The sequence below is a fragment of the Pseudorca crassidens genome, chromosome X, assembly GCF_039906515.1.
Source record: "Pseudorca crassidens isolate mPseCra1 chromosome X, mPseCra1.hap1, whole genome shotgun sequence".
NCBI classification, from domain to species: Eukaryota; Metazoa; Chordata; class Mammalia; order Artiodactyla; family Delphinidae; genus Pseudorca; species Pseudorca crassidens.
The window spans coordinates 94,000,919-94,024,578 of record NC_090317.1 but is presented as its reverse complement, the minus strand read 5'-3'; the positions used below and the strand labels follow the sequence as shown (position 1 = coordinate 94,024,578).

At 40.7% G+C, this 23,660-nt stretch overlaps 1 protein-coding gene across 10 annotated transcripts in view; it reads left to right on the top strand.

Annotated features, from left to right (window-relative positions):
• The first annotated feature begins 5,487 nt into the window (after positions 1–5,487).
• The window catches only part of KDM6A (lysine demethylase 6A), a 209,574-nt gene continuing 191,401 nt past the window's right edge, over positions 5,488–23,660 (top strand). For 4 of the 10 annotated variants that reach the window (XM_067723181.1, XM_067723182.1, XM_067723177.1 and 1 more), the window contains exons 1-2: positions 5,492–6,071; positions 6,286–6,349. In XM_067723181.1, the coding sequence (XP_067579282.1) occupies positions 5,899–6,071; positions 6,286–6,349 (237 nt within the window). In that variant the 5' untranslated portion in view covers positions 5,492–5,898. Of the gene's footprint in view, positions 6,072–6,285; positions 6,350–6,667; positions 6,686–23,660 lie in introns of those variants that run through there. The other 6 variants (XM_067723184.1, XM_067723183.1, XM_067723178.1 and 3 more) reach the window with 3 other exon arrangements.

Genomic DNA, 23,660 nt, shown 5'->3' with positions numbered 1-23,660 from the left:
TGAGTATAGTCTGATAATGTTGACATATATTGTATTCTTTTAGTAAAACTGTACTTATTGCATAATAAATGCTTGGCTATCAAATTTGATAACAAAATAGTCCACACTCTACTGTGCATTAAAAGCATGACATATGAAGTCCTTTTTCTCTTTTTTCTGGTTTTGACATGATAGGTATGTACTGGTAATAAAAAAAAAGTCATGGTGTTATATGTGTGGCACTTGAAACACTGCCAAGTTATTGCAGCATCACTGTGATTTGTAGGGTACTAAGCAGCAGTGTGAAGAGCTGAGAGCACCACATACGTTCTCTATTGCAACTATTCAACTCTGTGTTGTTTTGTGAAAGTAGCCATAGATGATACATAAATGAATGAGCATGACTGTGTACCAGTAAAACTTTATTTATGCATACCCAAATTTGAATTTCATTTAATTTTAATGTGTGATGAAATGGCTGTACAAATATAGGTGGTATGCTGGATTTGGCCTGTAGGTTAGGATTTTCTGATCCCTGGTCTAGCAAAGGGGCTAGACCAGCCAGCTAGTCAATATTCTTTGAGCTTGGTGCCAGATGCTGAGCCCAGGTAAAAGGAAATCTGTTTAAAGTAGCAGCACTAACACCACTAGCAACCCTACTATTTCTGTGCCTAAAATCACAATAACCATTGGTATGATTCTTTAGTAAGCCTTACTGGACTCTTCATGGTTCTGCCTACTTTTCCAACTTCAAGTCCCAATTCTTTCCTTACCCTTTTGGTCACAGCCATGCTCACCTTCTTGAATTTACCAGAACTCTCATACTCTTAGGCATCTGTGCTTTTGCAGATCTGTTGCTGCCTCTGCCGGGAAGACACCCACCCCTGTATCCACCCTCTAGCTCCCAACAATCCATCTTTTATTCTCTAGGAGCTTTATCTGGTACCTCTAGGTTGATAAAGTTGCCTCTTCTATGAGCATCCACAGAAATTTGGGTAAAGCTTATAGCACTCATCACTCTATTTTATAGTATAAAATTTATTTATACAACTCTCCAAGTAAGAGTTCAGGACAGGGACTGTGTCAACTTGGAAAGTTTTCAGCCATTATTTCTTTGCATACCATTTGGGCTCTGACCTATTTCTCCTCTCCTTCTGGGACTCTGATGACATAGATGTGAGATCTTTTGTTATCTTCCCGTAGATTTCTGAGGCTCTGGGTTTTTTTGTTTCTTTTTTTGGTGTTGTTGTTGTTTGCTTGTTTGTTTTTTCCAGTCTATTTTCTCTCTGTTGTTCAGATTGAGTAATTTCTATTGCTCTGTCTTGAAGATCTCTCTTTCCTTTATCCCCTCCATTCTGATGATGAGCCCATACATTGAGTTTTACATTGTGGTTATTATATTTTTCAGTTCTAAAATGTCCATTTGTTTCTTCTTTGTATATTCTATTTCTTTGCTGAAACTTCCCATTTCTCTGCTAAGACTTTCTGGTTTTTCATTTGCTTGGAATGGATTCATAATTGCCATTGAAACATTTTTATGACTGCTTTAAAATCCTTGGCAGATAACGTGAACATCTGATTCACCTTAGTGTTCACATCTGTTGATTGTCTTGTCTAATTAATGTTGGGGTTATCCTGGTTCTTGGTATGAGTGATTTTTCATTGAAACCTGGACATTGTGGGTATTATACATCTAAATATTGTGTTTTAGCAGGTCTCTTCTGACATCACTCTGTTGGGGAAGGGAAAGCACTGTGTTGTTACTGCCAGGTAGGAGTGGAAGTCCAAGTTCCCCAGTCAACCTTGATTGACGCTGGTGGAGGGGGAGGGTCTCCTTGTTACCACTGGGTGTGAATGAAAGTTTTGGCTCCCCACTAGGCCTCCCTTGATACCACCATGTCTGGAGGTGTAGGAGTGCCTCATTACTGTTCCCCACATTGCTTCCACTGACACCACGGGAGTGGTGGCTTTGTTACCACTGGGCACTGTAAAAGTTCTGACCCTCCAGTAGGCCTCCTCTGACACCACCTCAGCAAGGAAGGAGTGATGCCTCATTACTGCTGGGTGGGAGTGGAAGCCCAGGCTCCCCAGTGTGGTGGTGGTGGGTAGGATTTGGGATGCCTCACTACAGCTTGGTAAGGGTAGTCTAGGCTCCTGATGGGTGTGGCTTCTTCCAGAAGTCCCAAAACTATTCTGACAACTGAAGTTTTTGAAACAGGTGAAAGTCTGTCTGTACTTGGCTCCTTATCTCCCCTCAACTCTAACCCTATATTTATGTTTGTCATCAATGTGTTTGGACATGAGTTGGATAATCTTTATGACACCGGTAGGTGCAGGAAGAGCTGAATTTATTTTTGATCCTGATTTAAAGGATAAGTATAGTTCTATTTATAAGACTAGATAAATCATGACTCTGTTATGTGACTTTTTATTGTATGCATAGGCTATGTGGCACTAACGATATAAATGAACTACATATTCCTAAATAGTTCAGATTAACTATTTAGTTGCTTAAAAGGAGTTAAATTTATTTTCCTATAATTGAGTGGGCTTCTCCTCTGATATTAATTGATGGTACTTACATAAGTATTAACACAGTGTTGCTACAAATGATGCCCTAACTAGTCCATAATTGGACTTAGCATAACACAAATTTTATATATTTTTAAAACATTGATTTATCTATGCATATATTAGTCAAATCAACTTGGTAAATTAAAATTATTCTCCCCAGCTCCTAGTGTATTAAGTTATAATTATGAAACAAGAAGCAGTACTAAGAGACATAAGGTTTAATTTTAGAATAAAGAAGGAGAGATGTAGCAATGTTGGGGTTATATGCACAAACAAAAAGTATATTAGGACTGCCTAGTGTGTTGGGCTTATAGGGAGGTTGGGGAGGGATAAGGAGGAAGTGATTGGTAAACTGACGATCAACACATTTAGAACCCAGAATGTGGAAAGCTAGAAAGGATTTTAGAAATACGAACCTTCCTATTTTTTTTTTTTTGAGGTCTTTCAATATTATGTGTCTGGCACTTTACCTACCTTACGGCATTAAATCTTCAAAATAATGTTGTAAAGTGTTAAAAAGATTTATCTTCTCTTTTTCACAGATGAGGGAACTGAAGCTCAAATTAGACTAACTTGTTGAAGGTCACCCAGCTGTCAAGTGGCAGTTAGGATTCGAACCTAGATCTGCATGATTCCACAGTTCATGCTCCTTTGGCTCAACTGCTCTGCCTTCCATATGGGTTTTCAGGTTCACTTTTCATAGAAATAATTGTTATAAAATCATGTATCCCACTTCGCCATTTCTCTCTCCAGTGAAGGACCTAAACCTTAGAGGCTACATACCTATTGTACATACATTTATATGATATAAACTATGCAAGATCTAAAAAATTACACAGTGATATGAGGACTATGTTACTGTATAAAAATTATCTCATGCTTCATGATGGACTGTAATTGGACTAGACACAGAATTCTGGCTTAGAGGATAAGTAACTTTCCCAAGGACACACAGCCTGTGCAGAGTAATAATTTGCAACCAGGTCTGCCTGACTTCGACCCCACACATTGCATCCACTCCATGCAATTCTGCTGCTATTACCTAGTAATGATTATGTAGTGAGAAAGAAGGTTTTGAGGGGTTGGAGGTGGGCAGCCTTATAATTCTTGGAAACGGCCTGAGTCAAGAACCACCAGCTCCAGGAAGACTGCCAAATACTGGCAGAATTTCTATCTCTGCTTGTGCAAGTCTAAGTGTGTGTGTGTGTGTGTGTGTGTGTGTGTGTGTGTGTGTGTGTGTGTGTATGGTGGTTTGTGGGGGGAGAGAGTGGTGTCAAAATCTCCCGGGCTTTGAAGGTCATCTGTTGTGAGAAAGTTTACAATGCATGTGCTAATTTAGCTGCAGAAAATATTCAGCCCTGTATATTCACCCATTCAAGTAAAATGGAAGGAATGCCATAAAGAGTGGAAGAGGTGTTTCAGAGAAAGTAATTAAACCTGAAATATAATCCATATAAAACTATAGTTTGTTAGTCTAGTTACTAGTCTCAGGGGAACAATTTAAAACTGTGTGCAAAATCACACACAGTATGGGATTTCCATAGCTTCTCACTGAATACTGCTAGGATTACTGAGTCAGCACTGAATTGTCTTCCTTATAGTTTAACATCCAAGTTGAATATACCTTGTTTATTGGTTACATTATTGAAAATATAGAGTCCATGTCTATAAAGGAAACCTTGTCTTCGTATGTCCATTAATTTTTTTCCTATCCCTGAAGACTGGAGGTGTGCCCTGTAACAGATCTGTTATATGAGACATATCTTATTAAATTTGTCTTTTGAACAGAGTAATAGACCGAACGCATGTTTTCTTTTTCTCCCAATTATACTATGGATTGAAAGGCAGACTAGTGACTTTTATTTGCACCTGTGACGCGGTCAGAACAAGAAAGTGTTACTGTTGTGTAAGACATGTTGTGGGAGGTAGAAAAGGGTTTTCTGGGCTGCAAGCTTCGCTGACTATCTTAATTATGCCTTCTCTCAGGCCTGTCTACAAGCAGCCCGAACTCTTCCATGAAGGCCCCACTGAGATCAGAGCAGTAGAAACCAACATCCTGGAGATCTCGCTTAATTTTTCGTCATTGCTTTTTCTTACAACACTATAATGAACTACTGATAAAACACAGGTAGCATGAAACTTTGGACCCAAAGTGCCGCCAACAGACCTTTGGCGGTGGGGAGCTATGGTCAGCGAGCCAGACTCCGGTGGGTGACTTTTCATTCCCTCCGGCCGGGGGTCAGGGGACCTTTCCCCCTTCACTTGGGGCGCGAGCGAGGGGATCGGGGCCGAGAGCGCACGCCTGGCCTAGGGCGGCGCCTGAGCCGCGGAGCAGGGGGCCAGCAGCCACTGCCCGAGTGCGCTCCTCGCGGAGGCCATTACTTCCAGCGGTGCCAAAAGTGGGCGCCTTCTTCGGAGGGCGGAGGTCAGGGGCCGTGCGCCGCCTCCCGGCGACGCGACCCTTATCAGGCCCTCCGGGGCCCGGGACCCCCGAAGCGCACGATGCCGGAGCCGCGGTCTGGGCCCACCACCTAGCTCCCGGGCAGGCAAAGGCCGTCCATGGTGTCCTCGCTCACTGCTCGCGCCCGCCGCGGGCGGTGCCGGACCTCGCCCTTCCCCACCGCTCCCCTCCCCCTCCCGAGCCCGCCGCGGCTCCCGAGGTGACACGGCCCGGACCTTCCATTCTCTGCCCCAGTGTATTTAACTGGCACAACCTAATCAGCTGCTCCCTCTCGAGGACAAACCCTTCCCTCGGACGGACGGGCCCAGCAGCCAACCACCGGCCAGAATTGGCGTCCGTCCCGCTCCCTGTCGGTGGGGGCCTCGGTGGGCGGGGCTCGGGCAGCTAGCAAGTTGAGTGGAGCCACGGCTGACGTGAGTCAACAAAGGTCACGTGAAGCGAGCGGGCCACGCTGATTGGCGGCGCCGGCCGGGTGGGGAGGGGGGGTCACGGCGGCGGCGTGGGGTTCGCTGTGTGACACAATTACAACAACTTTGTGCTGGTGCCGGGGAAGTTTGTGTCTCCAACGAATCCCCCCCGCGTCCCTCAACCCCGCACGCTCCGGCCGTTCCCGCCATCTCCGCCCGTGGCTGCCCCTCGCCCGCTCCCGCGATGTGACCCTACAAGCCGAGCCGCCGCCGCTGCCGACTCGGGGGCTCTGCAGCCCCTGCCGCCGCCGCCTTCACTGCCGCCGCGTTGGGATTTTTCGTCGCTGCCGCCTGCGGCGGAGGAGGAGGCGGCGATAAAGTTGGTGTGCCGGTCCCGCGCGGAGACTGGGGGCGTCGTTGTGGGCCCCGGCCCGGGGGGAGGTGTCGGCGTCGGAGTTGTGAATTCGCTGCGTTTCCATGAAATCCTGCGGAGTGTCGCTCGCTACCGCCGCCGCCGCTGCCGCCGCCGCCGCCGCCGCTTTCGGTGATGAGGAAAAGAAAATGGCGGCGGGAAAAGCGAGCGGCGAGAGCGAGGAGGCGTCCCCGAGCCTGACAGCCGAGGAAAGGGAGGCGCTCGGCGGACTGGACAGGTACGGGCTGCCGTCACCCGCCCGGTCGGCTCCGGACGGGTTGGCGCCGCTCTCCTGGGAGGCCGGAGCGCGGCTCGCCTCTGGCGGCGGCGGGGCGAGCACCTTGGCTTGGCGCTCTCTGTGCTGTAGCCGCCGCTGGGGCCTCGGGCTCGGGCAGGGATGGGTCGGTGGTGCTGTCGGACCTTTAACGAGCCGCGTGTGTCTCTCTCCACAGCCGCCTCTTCGGTTTCGTGAGGTTTCATGAAGATGGCGCCAGGACGAAGGCCCTGCTGGGCAAGGTAAGGCAGCTGCGGGCCGGAGCGCGGACACGGTCTCCCCGGCCGGCGCCCCGCTCGCCCCGAACCCCGCGGCCCCGCGGCCCGGCCGGCGCTCATTGTGGCCGCGAAGGAGGGCCGAGGGGCTTCCGGAAAACTATTTCCTGCTTCTGCTCCCCCCCCTCCCCCCGCCCCCCACACACACCCCCGGATCCCTCACTCGCTCCCTTGCGAAATCGCCCTCTCCTCTCGTAGCTGGAGGAACAGAGACGGCAGCGCTTTGGGGCCGAGCTCAACTGGGTCGACAAAACTGCCTGTTATTTTACGGCTTTGGGAGGGGCGACCGATGATCGCTCCGAGGTGCCTGTTTAGGGTCAAGGGCTTGTAAATGTGTGCAGATTTCCCCGCATTTCCGACTTACTTGCCTCCCTTGGTTTTTATTCTTTTCCTCCAGGAAGGCTGTTCGGGAAGTCTACTGTTAACCCAACGTTTGGGGCTTTCTTGTGTCCCCGCTCCCAGAAGGGGGAAGTTGCAGTAGTTTAGGGCGGTGAAGAGTTTGCATGGGTCTGTTGTCATGCATCTCGAGGGGTATGGTGTTTTACCTGAAGTTAGGTGACTTGTTTACTTTTTGGGTCTTTCGGCCATAGAAATCCTGCAGTTACTTGTGAATGTGTTTTCTTCTTGGAGCCTCGTTTCCTGCGTGTCTGGCAGGGGAGGCCAGGGGGGAATTCGGGGTGCAGTTTCTGTTTATTTGTGTGGAAAGTTGTTGGCACTGTCATTTAGTTAAGTAATGGCTGCTCCTGTCGGCCCAAGATGGCGGGACAGGGTGGGAGGAGAAAGTGAAGGGGGGGGTTTGGGGGAGGGAGGAGAGGTAAACATGGAAATAAATAGTAGCGATGAATAGGCCTCTCCTTCGGAGTGTGTATCTCGGTGGTGTTTAATAAAAATTATCCAAGATTATTTGCATCTAGAATTCTTGTACCTTTCTCAAGCTTGGAAGCAGCATTCATAAGCCTGGTAAATGCTTATCAACCTGTAGCACATTTAGTTACCCACCCGTAAGCTATTGAACAAAGGCACTGGAGTCTCGATCTGTTTGCATCAGTTTGTGTCTCTTGACCAAAATCTGATCGAAATGATATTTGTATGCTTGCTTCTTAATTGGGACCATGAAACTTGGCGTGTGCTGGGATAGGTGTTGCATCCATTAAGACATTTGCTTTTCTAGCTGAAATCAGTGGCTTTGCATTTGACACCTAGCTTTATTGTTGCAATTGAGAAGGAAGTTTGAAATGACTAAAGCCTTGCATTTTATTCTTAAGTTGATTAAAAAAAAAATTTAGTTGTCCCTAATTTTTGTCTGTAGTTTGGTTTAGGAGAGTCACTAATACCTTTTATCTGTAATTACACTTAGGTTTTTGTTTCAAAATAAGTGTAAGGGGTTTTGAATACAAATAATGACCAGAAAGCTAAACTGAAATAATCCTTTTCAGTAAGCCCAGTCCCTTTGACCCATAGAGAAAAGTTGAATTAAACTTTGACTATGTATTAATTGGCTTCATTAAAATTATTGCTGGAAAAATGAATAGCGACTAGCTCTGAAATGATTTAAACATAAATGACCTAAGCCTTGAAATTTGTTTCAACCTGAGTATTTAAAATATTTTATTTAAAAATACCTCACTACTGTCAGAGTTGTCATTCCAAAAGATTAAGCAAAATATTTAAATTTAAGGAGCATTATTTTATTTTGGAGTGATTATTGCCGATCTAATAGGAGGTTGGTAAAACTGTTTGCAAAGATAATACATTTGGAAAAGTTTGGCCAAGGCTACGGCTTTTGGTTATGGTAATGAAGAAATAAATGGAATCTGATGTTCTACGTGGATAATGTGTAAAATGCTAGTTGATTTCATGTCTCAGAATGCTTGTATTTAGATGGATTCACAGTGGATTGTGCTTAACATTGTATTTCAGATTGTAATATTGAACCCTGCAGTTATTATGCACTACTGAGTTTAAATTGTAAAAGAACTGAACATTTTCAGGTATTTCTTTGTGCAAGTGCAATACTTTCTTGATGTTTGAATAAGCAACATCTTATAAATGAGAAACTTGCGAAGCTTCATTATGTTTTGTGGAAGAATGAAGGCTTCATAAAATACTGGGTAATTTGATTACTAAATGTTTTGTGGAACTAAAGAAAAAAGGTTCTTCATTACTTCAGACCCCATGCTTGTGAGGTCCTACCTATTTAGGTCAAGGCTTCTTAGCCTTAACATTAAAATAAAACATTCTAGAGAATGTGCTTGCAACCGCATGCAATTCATGGTTGCGTCCTTGTGAGCTCGAACATACCAGTGAAATGTGTAATGTAAAGCTTGATATTATATAACCTCGCACCATGTGTTTGAATTGGATTCTGAATAGAATGAAGGAGCTGGAGTCCTGCTATAGGAAGTATTGAATTATTTAGTGTCATCCATCTTTTGCACAGCCCTGGTAAACAGTATGTTTTTTGTGGAATGTTGAGCTGTGTTAGTTTCAGAATTCTTATTGTCTGAAAGTCTTAAAAATAAGAGTTGGCTTTTCTTTGTTGGGGTAGGTTCCGGCTACTTACCTAAGAGAAGATACTGGAATTAAATAACTCCCAGGATTCTCTTTTTAGCGATGATTTTTCTCATTACCACCCCCTCACCCCAACCCCCCCAACAAATTTAGTCTGCACCTTGTATAACTTTTTTTTTTTGACAGAAATTTAGCTATTACTACTTGCTTTCAAAAATTCTTATTCCTATATATTATTGGATCTTCTTTCAAGTTTTTAAAGTTAAATTAGTAGGTTTTAAAAAAGGTTAACTCTTGACTTAAAAGATTTGGAAAGTTTAAAACATTTAATAATAACTGTCTCTTACTTGCCTCTAAACTCGTATGTACCTTTTCTAGGTGAGAATACTTTGTCTAAACTGCTGATTTCTCGTAGTCTCTGAATGCATTTGTGAGATTAATTTATATTGGAGTCATTGAAAGAATTTTTGTTTGAATGATTGCCGTTTGATATACAGTGCTTGGGGTTTTGGATGAAAAAGAAATTAGTAATACAGTATATTATTTTGCAGTAATACCTTTAAAATATTTTTAAAAGATTGTAAACAGCAAGTGGTTGCTTAATCAGAGTTCTTGAAATATAGCTGATCTTGATTACTTTTCTCTTTAAACTAATGCTGACCATCTTTTGGTAACATAATTCAGTATTCTTATTTTTTTAATTATAGTGGAGTTACTGAAAAGTAATTAAAAAGTGAAACATTTTAACAGAAATTAACTATGGTGACACTTTCAGTACATTTTTGAAAATCTTTTGGATTAATCTTGTTTTCAGTTAATAAGGATTTGAGTTAAAAAATAATATGTAGTAATATATAGCATGAATATAGTAATACTGTATGTATTTATAGTAGTTATATAATGCTAAAGGGTTGGGGAATCTTTTGTCAGGGAACTATTGCTAAAATACATAGTTGTTCACTTTGAAGTATCTATGTCATTTTTAAGTTTGTATTAAATACTCTTATTGGGATTTTTTTTCTTTTGTAATTCTTTTAATCAATAGAAAGATTATGTAGAATACCTAGAAGTAGTTATGGATTGTTTACCATTTTAAAATGTATGTGTCTAAGAAAAATAAAATGTATGTGCTTTTTTTCCTAGGAGATAATTAGTATGAAAATAGCTGGAATTTAAAATTTTGGGGGCAGTGGAAGTAGTTTCAGGTCCATTAAAGCATGTATTTTCCTAAATTTGGTTCACTTGCATGTAGATGGTAAGGGAAAATTATTAGGTTAGTTGTAGAGGTGGCTTTTTTATACTATAATATTTGGATGTTGATGTTTAAAATTATGCTATATTATGTGTGTGTTTTGTTTGCTGGCACTTAAAGGAATATATTCATTTCCAGTGCTAAAGGAGATTAGTGTTTGGGTTACAAAAGTAACCACAGAATAATGTCATACTTTTTTGTTTGAAAATTAGGTCTTTAATATGATGCATCTTAAAAAGTATTTTCTAGTTTGGAAAGTTGTCTTGTAAACAATTATAGTCATTATTATTTATCCGGACAAAGTCTCATGCAGTTACTATACATTTCCTAAGATTTTGTTACGTTCCTTGTAATAAAGCTATAGTAAGAGATTATAGAAAATGCTTGCTTATCTGGCCACACATTAGAATTGCAGGAATATAAACATGTGCTTTTTTAAGCTCTGAACCGCGCCCCCCCCCCCCCCCCCGCCCCGCCCCAATAGCTCTTTCCGTAGACTCGGTTACAAATTGAAATGACTAGGGGACATTTGGCTGCCACTTCTATATATTTCAGGTTGTTAAGAAAAACTGCGTGAGACGTGAGTTGCTGTGATGTAGATGGTAAAGTGGAATGGTGGGCCATGCACTTTGAACCAAGGTGAAGGTTCAGTGCTTGGCTAGCTACAGAGTAAAAATATCTTTTTCTGACTTGATTATGTAACATTTAGTTTTTATTTATGTAATACCAGTATTATTTTGCAGATTTGAAAAGGTTATTTTTGGTTAAGTTTATTTTACTTTGAAACTCATTTTGATGCTTTGAGCTCTTTGAAATTGATGTTAGTGACTGCATTATTAATATTTTTAAAATGTATCCAGAGAACTAATTTATGTTACAAAAACACCACTAGATTGTCTAAGAATTGAAATGGTGGTTAGGTTATTTAAGATCCACATGTATTTGTAGACTAGTTAATTAATGGAGTTTATTTAATGAATATATAACTGACAGTCTTATGTACTCATACTGAAGCTTCACATATAATTGTATCAGTTTTCTATACTGGTTTGTAATTTGTCGATAGTAAATTAGAGCAACAAATATTTGAGTACACTGAATGCAAGTCTTCTATGCAGGGAATATGAAGATAACATAGATATCCCTTGTCTGCATTGAAAACTTACAGTTCCCTAAAAGGGGGAGATAAGTATAAGGATGACTATCACAAAAACATCAGTGGCAGAAGAAAAGTGTGAAGTATCCTGAAAGCTTATGATAAAGGTCAGTTTAACAATTTACAAGTTAGAATGGCTCTTTCTTTTTTTGCCACCCATAAAAAAACATTGATTAGCAAGCATGCACAAAAGCAGTCACAGGAACCTGTTGGTGAAGCTTGACGACGGAAGTCCCAACTCTTTGTCCTTGTAGGTAGTCTATCAAGGACCTTGCTGGAAAGGTGCTTTGGAGGCACATGTAGCAATATGTTAGCAGCAGTAGGCATTAGCCCCAGAATCACCTGATCAGTGGTGGAACACAAGGCTGAATGGGACTCTTAGAGTATGTGTGCACTCTGGAGAGTATTGAGATCCTAGATTTGCTGATTCTTAGACCCTGTTCATGCAGAGGTGGAGACGCCTTTACAGTATTTCTAGCCAAGCCACGTTAACTTGGACATCGTTTATTTCACTGATGAAAACTTACTTCTGACATTCCTTATGCTACCTAACACGTTCTCCTGACTGAAGTAAAGGCAGGAGAACCATTACCTTTGTAGAGTGCTGTCATGGCGCCTGTCTTCCTCATGTCTCTCATTTTTAGATTTAACTATTCTGGACTGTGTATTCCTGATTTGCGAATTTCAAATGTTAACTAACAGCCCCTGGATTTTAGACTATTGGAATTAACTTCAAAAGTTAACTGATAGTTGCTAGGTTAAAATTAATGAAAGCACATGAGACTCACTGTATCCTGATGTGTATTTCATTTAATTTTTTTCTTAAAACATTTAATGAGAATTTATATTATGTAACATTCTGTGTCAGACATTTAAAACTCAATTATTTCATTCAGTTTTTGTAATATGAGTTAAATGGGGGGGATTCACATTTGTGAGATAATTGCACAGTGGCTTCTGGGCTAGCTTAATTTACAGATAGCCTTTTCCATTTATCTAGGCATATGTTTCAACAAATTATGCACTTTGAACACCAGACCCCAGAAGAGAAAGAAAGACCCGGCTCTTAGCCCCTCATGCTGCGGACTCTTGTGATCTGCACCTTCTTTCCCTAGATGGGTAGTGCTGGAGGTGGGCAGGACATTGATGGCTCCTGCAAAAACAACACTATTTGCTTTCTTGGATCCCCATTTTCAGTTAGTTTACTCTTGGGGCAGTTGTAAATTGAGTTTCAAAGTTCTATCCTAGATTGGGCCTCAGTAGAAGGTCTCGTTGATAGGGTGGGGCTTATTTCTTGATTGTGTTTCTTGGAGATGGTGTTTCTTGACTTCTTTATCAGCAAGGAATCTTTTAATTTTGTTTAGGAACACATGATTTAAAATCAGATTTTAGCTTTTAGCATATGTTCAAAGGTTTATCTGCTGTGTGTTCTGTCCCTCTCTGATCTCATTTTGTAGTAATATTTACCTTTGTTATGAGTTCCTAACTTGAGATCCTTGAATTGAGTGTTCATGGGTCAGTTTAGGAAATTCTCTGACAAAGTTTTGGAAGGATACTCAAGAAGTATTTGAATAGTGATCATCTTGGAGTACAAAGCGGCTCTAGGGTGAGGAGGAGGGGAGATTTTATTATTATTTTTTATTTTTTAAATTTTTATTTATTTATTTATTTTGGCTGCTTTGGGTCTTCCTTGCTGCACACGGGCTTTCTCTAGTTGTGATGAGCGGGGGCTGCTCTTCATTGTGGTGCGCTGGCTTCTCATTGCGATGGCTTCTCTTGTTGCGTAGCATGGGCTCTAGGCATGTGGGCTTCAGTAGTTGTGGCACGCAGGCCCAGTAGTTGTGGCGCACGGGCCCAGTTGCTCTGCAGCACGTGAGATCTTCCCGGACTAGGGCTCAAACCCGTGTCCCCTGCATTGGCAGGCGGATTCTTAACCACTGTGCCACCAGGGAAGCCCCAGGAGGAGAGATTTTAAACAGATTTCTGTACCACTGTGGGCTTTTTTTGTTGTTGTTATTTTAACCATAGACATTCATTACCTTAAAAATAATAAAATAAGCACACTGATAGTGAGTATGCCAGAATTATATTTTGGTCGATTAAAGATGGATTTTATACTATAGTGTGTAGTTAGAGACACCTGTGAATACCTTGTTGTCACGTTGGGATACTTCTCGTCTTGATGGTCCTTCAGTGGGGATAGGGGTAAATGAAGTAGAGGTGTGTACCCTATTTGGTCCTATTTCTTTTTTTCTTTTTGCTGCCCTCAGCCTGGTCCTATTTCCTTGCATTTTATTTACATGGCTTTGTTATAGTTGCTGTACTCATTCTTCATTTTGGTCTTTAGCATCTGTTTCATTGATGACTTTATTTTTGGGCCTGAGTTGGCCTGGGCTTACATTTGGGACCTAATTAAAAACTGTAACCTGGAAGGGTGGGAGTAATCTCTTATTTAGACAGTTTTAGGTTTCTCAGCCAAGTTATGGCCGTTTGCCACTTTCTTGTATAAGGTTTTGTTTACTTTCTCTTACCTGTTTCTTCCTTTTATTATATCTTTTCTGTACTTCTCTACATTGCTAAGACTGACATCATTCTGTTGTGAATGTGTTCCTGTATTCTTTTTGTGGTTTTGTCTGTAGTAGTATTTTGTCTGTGTTAGAGTAAATAAAAGATGCTACTGCTAAGTTTATTCTCAGGAAGAAGGTTGGGCTTTGTTATAGTTAAGAGTATTATATGAGGTCATCTAATTTATTTTAATTTAGAACAATGGAAGAAACCTTTTAGATAAAGGATTGTTTTTAAACTAGATCTATTACATTATGTTCGTTAGATCTTTCTCTTTTTTAAAGAAACAGTGTATTAGGGAAAATTTCTAACATTTTCAAAAGCAGAGAAAATCAACCAACCAACCCTCACCAGTCATTACCCAGCTTCAACAATTTTCAACTCGTAACCAGTCTTGTTTCATCTGTATTTTGCCCCTCACTACCATTATTGTGAAGGAAATCTCAGATATCAGTCACATCATTTAATCCATAGCTATTTCAGTTTGTCTCTGAAACATAGCCACAGTGCCTTTATTACACATAAAATAAGTTCTTAATATCAAATATCCATGGGCCTTGATTTTTTTTTGCCATTTGGAAGCTAAGAATTAGTTGCTTGGGAAATGAGTAGAAAACAGATATTTAGCTGAATATATGTGAGTTTATTTGTATTTTAATATTGTGGTAGAATTCTGTAATAGAATATTACATAATATGTGACAGAAGAGAGAATTTTTCCTAAGAACTTTATGAATCTTAGTTACTTGAGTCTGTTTGGATAGTTTATATATTTAGGGAAAATTTATTTATTTAAAAAAATTATTTTATTTATTTTTGGCTGCGTTGGGTCTTCGTTGCTGTGCGCGGGCTTTCTCTAGTTGCGGAGAGCGGGGGCTGCTCTTCATTGCGGTGCGTGGGCTTCTCATTGCGGTGGCTTCTCTTGTTGCGGAGTACGGGCTCTAGAGTGCAGGCTCAGTAGTTGTGGCTCACGGGCTCAGTAGTTGTGGCTCACGGGCTCAGTAGTTGTGGCGCACGGGCTTAGTTGCTCCATGGCATGTGGGATCTTTCCTGGACCAGGGCTCGAACGTGCCCCCTGCATTGGCAGGTGGATTCTTAACCACTGCGCCACCAGAGAAGCTCGGAAAATTTGTTTTTAAGATACAGTAGTTAAGTGTTTTAGGTTTTTGAATTTCAGGTGTCAGAATGAGAAGTAGAAAAGCTTTTACTTTGCTTGATTGATTTGTGAGACGTTTGCTGAACTGCTGTGAGTGAGGGACTGTGCCAAGTCCTGGGGCAACAAGTAATACTTGGCCCCTGCCCCTGCAGTCTGTGGAGAGAGATGGGCAGACGGAGTGACCATATGATGTAGTAAGTACCATAATCAAGATATATGCAAAGTGCTGTGAGCTCTCAAATGATGGAACAATTAAAACATTTAAAACTTTTGATTATGGGTAATTTAAGCTACCCACACAAATTCCCAACGTTTTGGAGCAGTTAGTTTAGACTGGAGAAGTGGGTAAGAGAAACTGCACAAAAATATAATGACATTTTGGCCGTGGTTATCAAACACGAATAGAAAGAAGTTGAGCAAGAGGAAAAAGAAGGTAGAGTTGGAGGTATGAAGTTAAATGGTGTTTGAGGAATTTTGAATAATTTAGTGTGGACAGAGAGAGGGTAGGGTGTCTTAGTGGGATTGGGAGGAGGTAATTGAGCATGTGAAGGCCCCCATCACTGTAGGCCATAGGAGGTTTTGGGGAGTCATTGAACTCAACTCTCTAATCAGGGGAAGTGACATGACCAGAAGTAGATTTTCTGGGAATATTATTGGCTACAGTGAGAGATAAAGTGGAGGGGAAAGGAACCTAGTTGTGAAGTACTGATGGATAGATAGCACTGCATGGATTTTAGAGTAGAATTCTGCTTCTGCCACTTACTAGATATATGATCTTTGGGCAAATTATTTCATTTTTCAGAGGCTCAGTTTTCTCATCTGTAAAATGGAAGTGGTAATAGATTTCTGGCAGGCTATTGCATTTTGTGTTAGGAAAAAAAGATATGTAAAGTGCCTGGCATTGGGCCTGGTGTGGAAGGTGCTCAGTACAAGATATATGTTATCATCTTGGAAAAGACAATTTTTAAAGTGAGGCTGTAGTTGAGGAATGAGGGGGGAGATAGAGGCAGATTTGAGATCTCTTGAAAACACCCTTCCCTGACTTTCCTAACATCTGACTACTTTGGCTTTATTTCTGCATCTCTGACCACATCTCAGTCTCCTTTGCAAGGAGATTCTGTTCTAGATCTTTTTTACTCTGTCTGCTCCCAAGTTGCATGTATACTTGACTGCCACTTGATTACTTCACCTGGGTATCTTGAAGGCATCTTAAACTGAACATATGCAAGCTGAATTTATGATTGTCTTTGATGTTCCTTGTCTTAGTGAATAGCGCTTACCACTACCCTTGCCAGAAACCTTAGTCATTTTTAACTCCTCTTTTTCTTAACTTTTCACATCCTAACAGTCACCGTATCTTGACGTTTCTACATCTTAAATTTCAAATCTGTTTGTTTTTCTCCATCCTCACTGCCACCATTCTAAAATTGCAGCCATGATCCTATCTTTCTTTTGAAATACCTTCATGCAGCTTTTTTGAATACACAGTGAATACTTGTGCAGAATACTTGTGCAGAGTACAAAATTGAAAAGTTACATAAAGGATGTTGCAGTAAAATGAAAATCTCTCTTCCACACCATCTCCCAGTTATTTAGTTCCTCTTCTCAGGCAGCCATTGGTAACAGATTTGTTGGGTAACTTCATATTTCAACACCTGTATATTCTGTTGTATTTTTTTCCCACACAAATGAGATACTGTATACAAGTTGTTAAAATGCTTTGTTAATTTTGCTGCTTGCCATATGAAAATATTACTTGTTTTTATATCGAATTGTCTTGGGTTTGAGAGTTCTTTCATTCAAGTAGTGAGATGTTGGTGAGGCGATCGGTTTGGGTGATGAAGTTATTTTGATTTTGAGGTTCTGTTACTCCTTTTATATAGGGTATGAAAGGTAGAAATTCTTCAACATGCAAAAGTTTTAATTGAAAGTATGTTCACATGTGTTTTACTAAGATAGCAGTTGCTTAATTTTATATGCCGTGAACTGTCAGTTGGAATAAGTAGCAAAATTTGCCTTCACATTTTGGTTTTATTGGTGTGACTGATTATCAGTCTCCGTGAATACTAATTTTTTTTTTTTTTTTTTTTTTTTGCGGTACGCGGGCCTCTCACTGCCGTGGCCTCTCCCGTTGCGGAGCACAGGCTCCGGACGCGCAGGCTCAGGGGCCATGGCTCATGGGCCCAGCCGCTCCGCGGCATGTGGGATCTTCCCGGACCGGGGCACGAACCCGTGTCCCCTGCATCGGCAGGCGGACTCTCAACCACTGTGCCACCAGGGAAGCCCCGTGAATACTAACTTAATTTACTTCCCTGAATGTTTAAAGAAGTAGCCATAGTTTATACTACTTAATATCTTATATTTGCAGGAGTCATTCACCTTCTTGACTTATTCTTAGTTTTTATTATATGAAAGGAAACGTAGGTAAACTTGTATTCTTGATTAGTTATAAACAGTACAGGGCCTAGTGTGTTACTAACTTACAGCAGAATATCTTTATTTTCATTATAGATTGACTGGTGGTGGAGTTAGAACAATGGTACGTTAGTTTTTTGAGGTTATTAACCACTTGAGGGTCAGTGTAGCTGTATACATTTTGTATATGATTTTGGGGAGTGTTTGGTTCCCTTTGAAGCCCAACTGTGGACTCCAGTATTTTCAGTTAGTTTACTTTATTCTTGGGTAGAGGTGTTAACAGTAGGAGTGTGTTGAGAAGAAAGAAAAGCTTTAGTACCACTGGATTGGTTAGGTTTAGATGGTATGGATTTTACCACACAGTTTTGTGGTGGTCTATGACCACTTCACATATTCTCTCCAGTTCTCCTCTATTCATTATAAGGGTGCTAGGGGAAGAGAATGTGGACTGATCCCTAGAGAACTTATTGCTCTAACTGGAAAAATAGGTGTAAGCACATACTCCCTTAACATAGTTAATATTTCCTCAGCCTGGGTGCTCAAAATGCTGGCTTGATTGGGAGGCTATGTGATATACTGGGAAGAACAGTGGATCAGAAAGCTGAAGACTGGTGTTTGAGTCTGCTGCCTACTTTGTGAAGTTGCTTAATTCTTATGGTCCCCAGTTTCACCGTCTGTTAAGATGAGCGGCTAGGGATTAAGAATTTCCAAAGTGACTGTCTAGCATCAGAATTCTAGGTGGTGGTTCATTTGAATTTTTAGGATTGACTCATTTCTTAAAGATTTTGACCCAGAAGGAGGGCACAGTTCTGGATTGTAATTTTCTTTGATTTCAGCCTCAAGGCTTCAAGACCAGAAACGAATGCAGGCACATAATGGAACTGAGAGTTGTATGTTTTTGTTAGTCTCACATGATAAATTATTCAGTTAGTCTTTGATTTGAAAGTTGGCCTTATTTATTAATGGTTAGTGTTTTGACTTCTCCAGATTATTTATTTCTTATAGTTGGGGTAGTTATTTCTTAGGTCAGATCTGATGTTTCTAATTCTAGAAGATGGGTATAATCACTGTGTAATTTACCTGTTTCCTAGGAACTCATGACAGGGCTAAATGAATTCTCAGATGTGAATTGATAAGAAATGTCATATTAGATACGTACTGTTAGGTACTGGGCATTTGTTACAAGGATGAGTAAGGCCCCTCAGTTTCCCTAAAAGTAGCAAGAATTGGCATTGAGGCATTTTCTGATCTATTGAATGTAAACTTCTATTGTTGAATTTTGCTCTGTGTGTATATGTGTATGAGTATATTATGATTATGTTTTTATTGTAAGCCTGTCAGTTAAAAAGATAGACTTGGAGTTTGTAAGTTAGATTCAGGGTATAACTCTTAAGGGGAAACATTTTTTGTAACACTTTTTCAAAGTATTTATCTATAAATGGATAGATAAATGAAGTGGGTCTTCTGTCATTGAAGATGTTCAAGTTTGCCGATTGACACTACTTGGCCAGGATGTTGTAGACAGCATTCAGATATCAAAGGATAACATTTACTGTTAAGTTATCTGTAAATATTATCCAACCCTTTAATAGTCATGATTCTGTGAAAAGAGGTAGCTGGGTCCTGAAAATCTGAAGGAAAAGATGGAGTCCTTACTAATCTGATGTATGTTTTTTGGCTCTTGCTTTGTTTTTTTGGACTTCGTTGTCCTTACAGAAGTGGACAGACAGGTGACAGATTGGCTATCATGAATACATTTCTGTAAATGGAAAGTTTTTTCTATTGGCTTTTTAAAAATTGACTTTATTTTGAAATAACTGTAGATTCACCTTGCAGTTTTAAGTAATAACAGATCTGGTACAATATCACGACCAGGATATTGACATTGATACAGTCAAGGTACAGACCTGTTCATCACCACAAGTATCCATCATGTTGTCCTTCATAGCCATATTCACCGCCCCCCCCCCCCCCCCAGTTCCTAACCCCTGGCAAGCACTGATCTGTTCCCCGTTTCTATAGTTTTGTCATTTGAAGAATGTTATATAAATAGGATCAACAGTATGTATCCTTTTGGCATTACCATTTTTCACTCAGCAGAACTCCCTGGAGATTAATCCAAGTTGTTGTATGTATAGTTTGTTCCTTTTTATTGCTGAGTATTATTCCGTGTTATTGAAGTACCACAGTTTCTTTAACCATTTACCCATTGAAGGATGTCTTGAGTTACTTTTAGTCTTTGGCTATTGCAAATAAAGCTGCTATGAACATTTGTGTGCAGGTGTTTTTGTGAACATAAGTTTTCTCTGGGATAAATGCCCAAGAGTACCCAAGAGTATATTTGCTGATAGTTGCTTGTTTAGTCTTATAAAAAAAATGCCAAAGTATTTTCCAGAGCAGCTCTACCATTTTACATTCCCATCAGCAGTTCCCACCAGTGTTCTAGCTTTGTTGCACCTTTGCCAGCCTTTGGTGGTATTACTGTTTTTTATTTTCCACATTCTGATATGTGTGTATTGATAGCTCATTGTGGTTTTATTTTGCATTTCCCTAAAGGCTAGTGATGTTAAATATCCTTCATGTCCTTCTTTGCCATCTGAGTAGCCTCTTTGGTGAAATGTCTATTCATGTCTTTTGGATTATTGATTTGAGACCTTTCTTTTTCTCTGATGTACAGATTTAGTGCTATAAGTTTTTATTTCAGTACTACTTTAGTTGTGTACCACATATTCTTATATGTTGTATTTTCATTCAGTTTTATGTCTTTTTAAGTTTCCTCTTCAGGTTTCCTCTTTGATCCATGGAGTATTTAGTAGTGTGTTACTCAGTTTCTAAATACGTATTTGGAGATTTGGTGATTTTCCTGTTTTCACTGTCACTGATGTTTAGCTTGATTCCTTTATGATTAGGGAATTTACTCTAATTTTCATTCTCTTAGTTGACATCTGTTTTATGACCCAGGATATGGTCTATCTTGATAACTGTTCCATGGGTGCTTGAAATGAATGTGTATTCTGTTGTTGGATGGCGTTTTAATATACATGAGAGTTAGATCTTATTGGTTGATTGTATTGTAAACTTCTTCTATATCCTTGCTGATTTTCTGTCAGGTAGTTCTGTCAATTGCTGAGAGTGTGGCGTTGCCAAGTTTCCAACTGTAATTGTGGATTTGTCTGTTTTCCTTTTATCAGTTTTTGCTTCTTGTACTTTGAGGTTCTGTCATTTGTTGTGTACATATTTAGGATTGTCATGTCTTCTGGTGGGCTGTTCCCTTTATCATTATGTACTATCTCTTTTGGTCTTGCTAAAATTACTAGTAACTTTACTTGCTCTGAGCTCTACTTTATCAATAGTAATATTGCTACGCTTCCTTTTCAAAATAATTAATATTTACATGTTTTTTTTCATACTTGCACTTTACCTATTGTATTTAAAGTGATTTTTTTTTGTGGACAGTGTATTGCTAGATCATTTTAAAGAATCTACTCTGCCTGTCTCTTTAAATTGGTGTATTTAGACTATTTACACTTAAGGTAATTATTGATAAGTTAGAGCTTAAGTGTGCTGTTTTATTATTATTATTTTTTGTTTGTTTCCTCTTTCTCATTTCTCTGTTTCTTGTTTCTTACCTCCCTATGGGTTATCTGGATATATTTTTTGGATTCCATCTTGATTTGTAGTGTTTTTAAGTGTGTCTCTTTGTACAGATTTCTTAGTGGTGGCTCTGGGGATTGGAATATTCATATGTAATTTATCACCATCTCTGGTATGGATGTTTTACCACGTGGAGTGAAGTGCAGACCTTTACTTTCATTTAGGTCTTTTTGCCCTCTCTCTCTCTGTTTTTTAAAAAAATAAATTTATTTATTTTTGGCTGTGTTGGGTGTTTGTTGTGCGTGGGTTTGCTCTAGCTGCAGAGAGCAGGGGCTACTCTTTGTTGCTGTGTGCTGACTTCTCATTGCTGTGGCTTCTCTTGTTGCGGAGCACGGGCTCTAGGTGCACGGGCTTCAGTAGTTGCAGCACGTGGGCTCAGTAGTTGTGGCTCGCAGGCTCTAGAGTGCAGGCTCTGTAGTTGTGGTGCATGGGCTTAGTTGCTCTGTGGCATGTGGGATCTTCCTGGACCAGGGATCGAACCCTAGTCCCCTGCATTGGCAGGTGGATTCTTAACTACTGCACCACCAGGGAAGTCTTGCCCTCTCTCTTTTGAAATGTAATTTTCTTAAGTGTTTTCTCTCTGTAACATGGAACATCACACCAGATGGTATGATAAATTTTGCTTCAACCAGCAAATATGATTTAATGAAACTCATGCATTGTATAATAGTCTTATTATACTTACAATTTTACCTATTCCAATGTTCTTTTTTCTCTGTGAAGTCCCAGCCTTCTGCTTTCATTTCCTTTCTATTTAGAGAACTTTTTAAGTCATCCTTTCAGGGTAACTTTGCTAGCAACAAATTCTCTTAGTTTTTCTGAGATTGTCTTTATTTCCCTTCATTCCTGAAGGATATTTTTGCCATATATAGAATTCACAAGGTACAGTTCTTCTCTTTCAGTATGGGAAAAATGTGCTATTTCCTTCTGTTGTCTATAGTTTCAGATCAGAAATTTTCTGTCATTAGAATCTGTATTCCCCTGTAAGTAATTCATCGTTTTTCTCTGGCTGCTCTCAAGAATTTTTCTTTGTCTTTAGTTTTCAGATGTTAAGTTATGATGTATTTTGGTGTGGATATCTTTAGTTTTATTTTGGGGTTCTTCCAGTTTTTTCTTTCTTTGGTTAATGTGTTTCACCAAAGTTTGGAAGCTTTTAGCCATTATATCTTAGAATACTTTTTCAGTCCCGCCTTCTCTTCCTCTGGGACTCTGGTAAGAATCTTAGCTCTTTTGTTTTTGGCTCATAAGACTGAGGCTGTTTTTGCTACCCGCCCCACCCCCCAGTCTATTTTCTCATTGAGGTTGGCTAAATTCTATTGATCTGTTCACTATCTCTGTTGTCTGTCACTTCCATTCTACTGTTTAGTCCATCCAGAGAATTTTTATTTTGGTTATTGTATTTTTTAGTTTTATAATTTAATTCATTTGGTTCTTTTAAAATAACTTTCCTGAGACTTTCCATTTTCTAATTTGTTTCAAGAGCAGTTGTAATAGCTTGCTGAAGCATTTATGTTGACTACTTTAAAATCTTTGTCAGATAATTCATCAAAACCTTGGTTCATCTCAGTGTTGCATCTGTTGATAGTTTTCTCTCTTCACTTTATACTTTCCTGGCTTTTGGTATGGTGAGTGATTTTCAGTTGTACCCTGGACATTTTGGTTATCATGTTATGAGAACTCAGGATCCTATTCCTTTTTTTGTAGTAGGCAATCTCCTTGTTGAGGTGTAGTGCCAGGACTGGGTGGCTGTGTATGTTCAGCTTCTGATTGAGCCCTACTGACAACCACCCTGGTAAAAGTAGAGCACTGAATCATACTGTCTTGGTGCAGACTGATGGGATGCAAGTTCAGCTCTCCCCTTGTCCTCACTGATAATCTTCCTGGCAAAAGTTGGGCACCAGTTTACACCACTTGGTTTCCTCTGAGTGGGGGGTGTAAGATCAGCTTCCTGATGGGTCACGCTTCTCAGCAAGAGAGAAGTGGAGGGCTAACTCACACCACTCTGATGCTGCAGGATGGAGCAGAAGCTTTTTACCACTTCCCCTGAGTTGAAGCCAAGTGGTGGGTGGTGGAAGCTCAGTTCTCTCTGGGCACCACTGGCACCCAGAGAATGGGTGAAGCGGATTGTCGGCTGCTTCATCTTGCTTGGCTTCTTTATTCAGTCTCACTGCTGGGTGGGTGTGGAGGTTCAGCTCTCCACTGGTCCCTGCTGACACCAGGGATGGGGGGAAAGTGGACTGCTAACTGGCTCCAACTCATCTTGTTGATGCCAGGTAGGGTGCTGGTTCAGCTCCTGTCTGGTTCCTGCGGATACGAGGCCCCTGTGTGTGTGTGTTCGTTCAAATGTAGTGGTGATTAATCCTGCCTCACACAGCTTTGTTAAGTCTCCTTGCTGCTGGGTGGCCCAGCTTGCCCTTGACCCTGCTGACACTACCTTAAATGGGTGAATCTGCGCACCCCTTGCTTCCACTGGGTGTGGGGTGTAGAGAAGGATAAGCTCCTTTTTCAGTTTTGCCATAACCCAGCACAGGGGTATTGGAGCACCCCCCTGGTTCTGCAGGGCCTGGAAG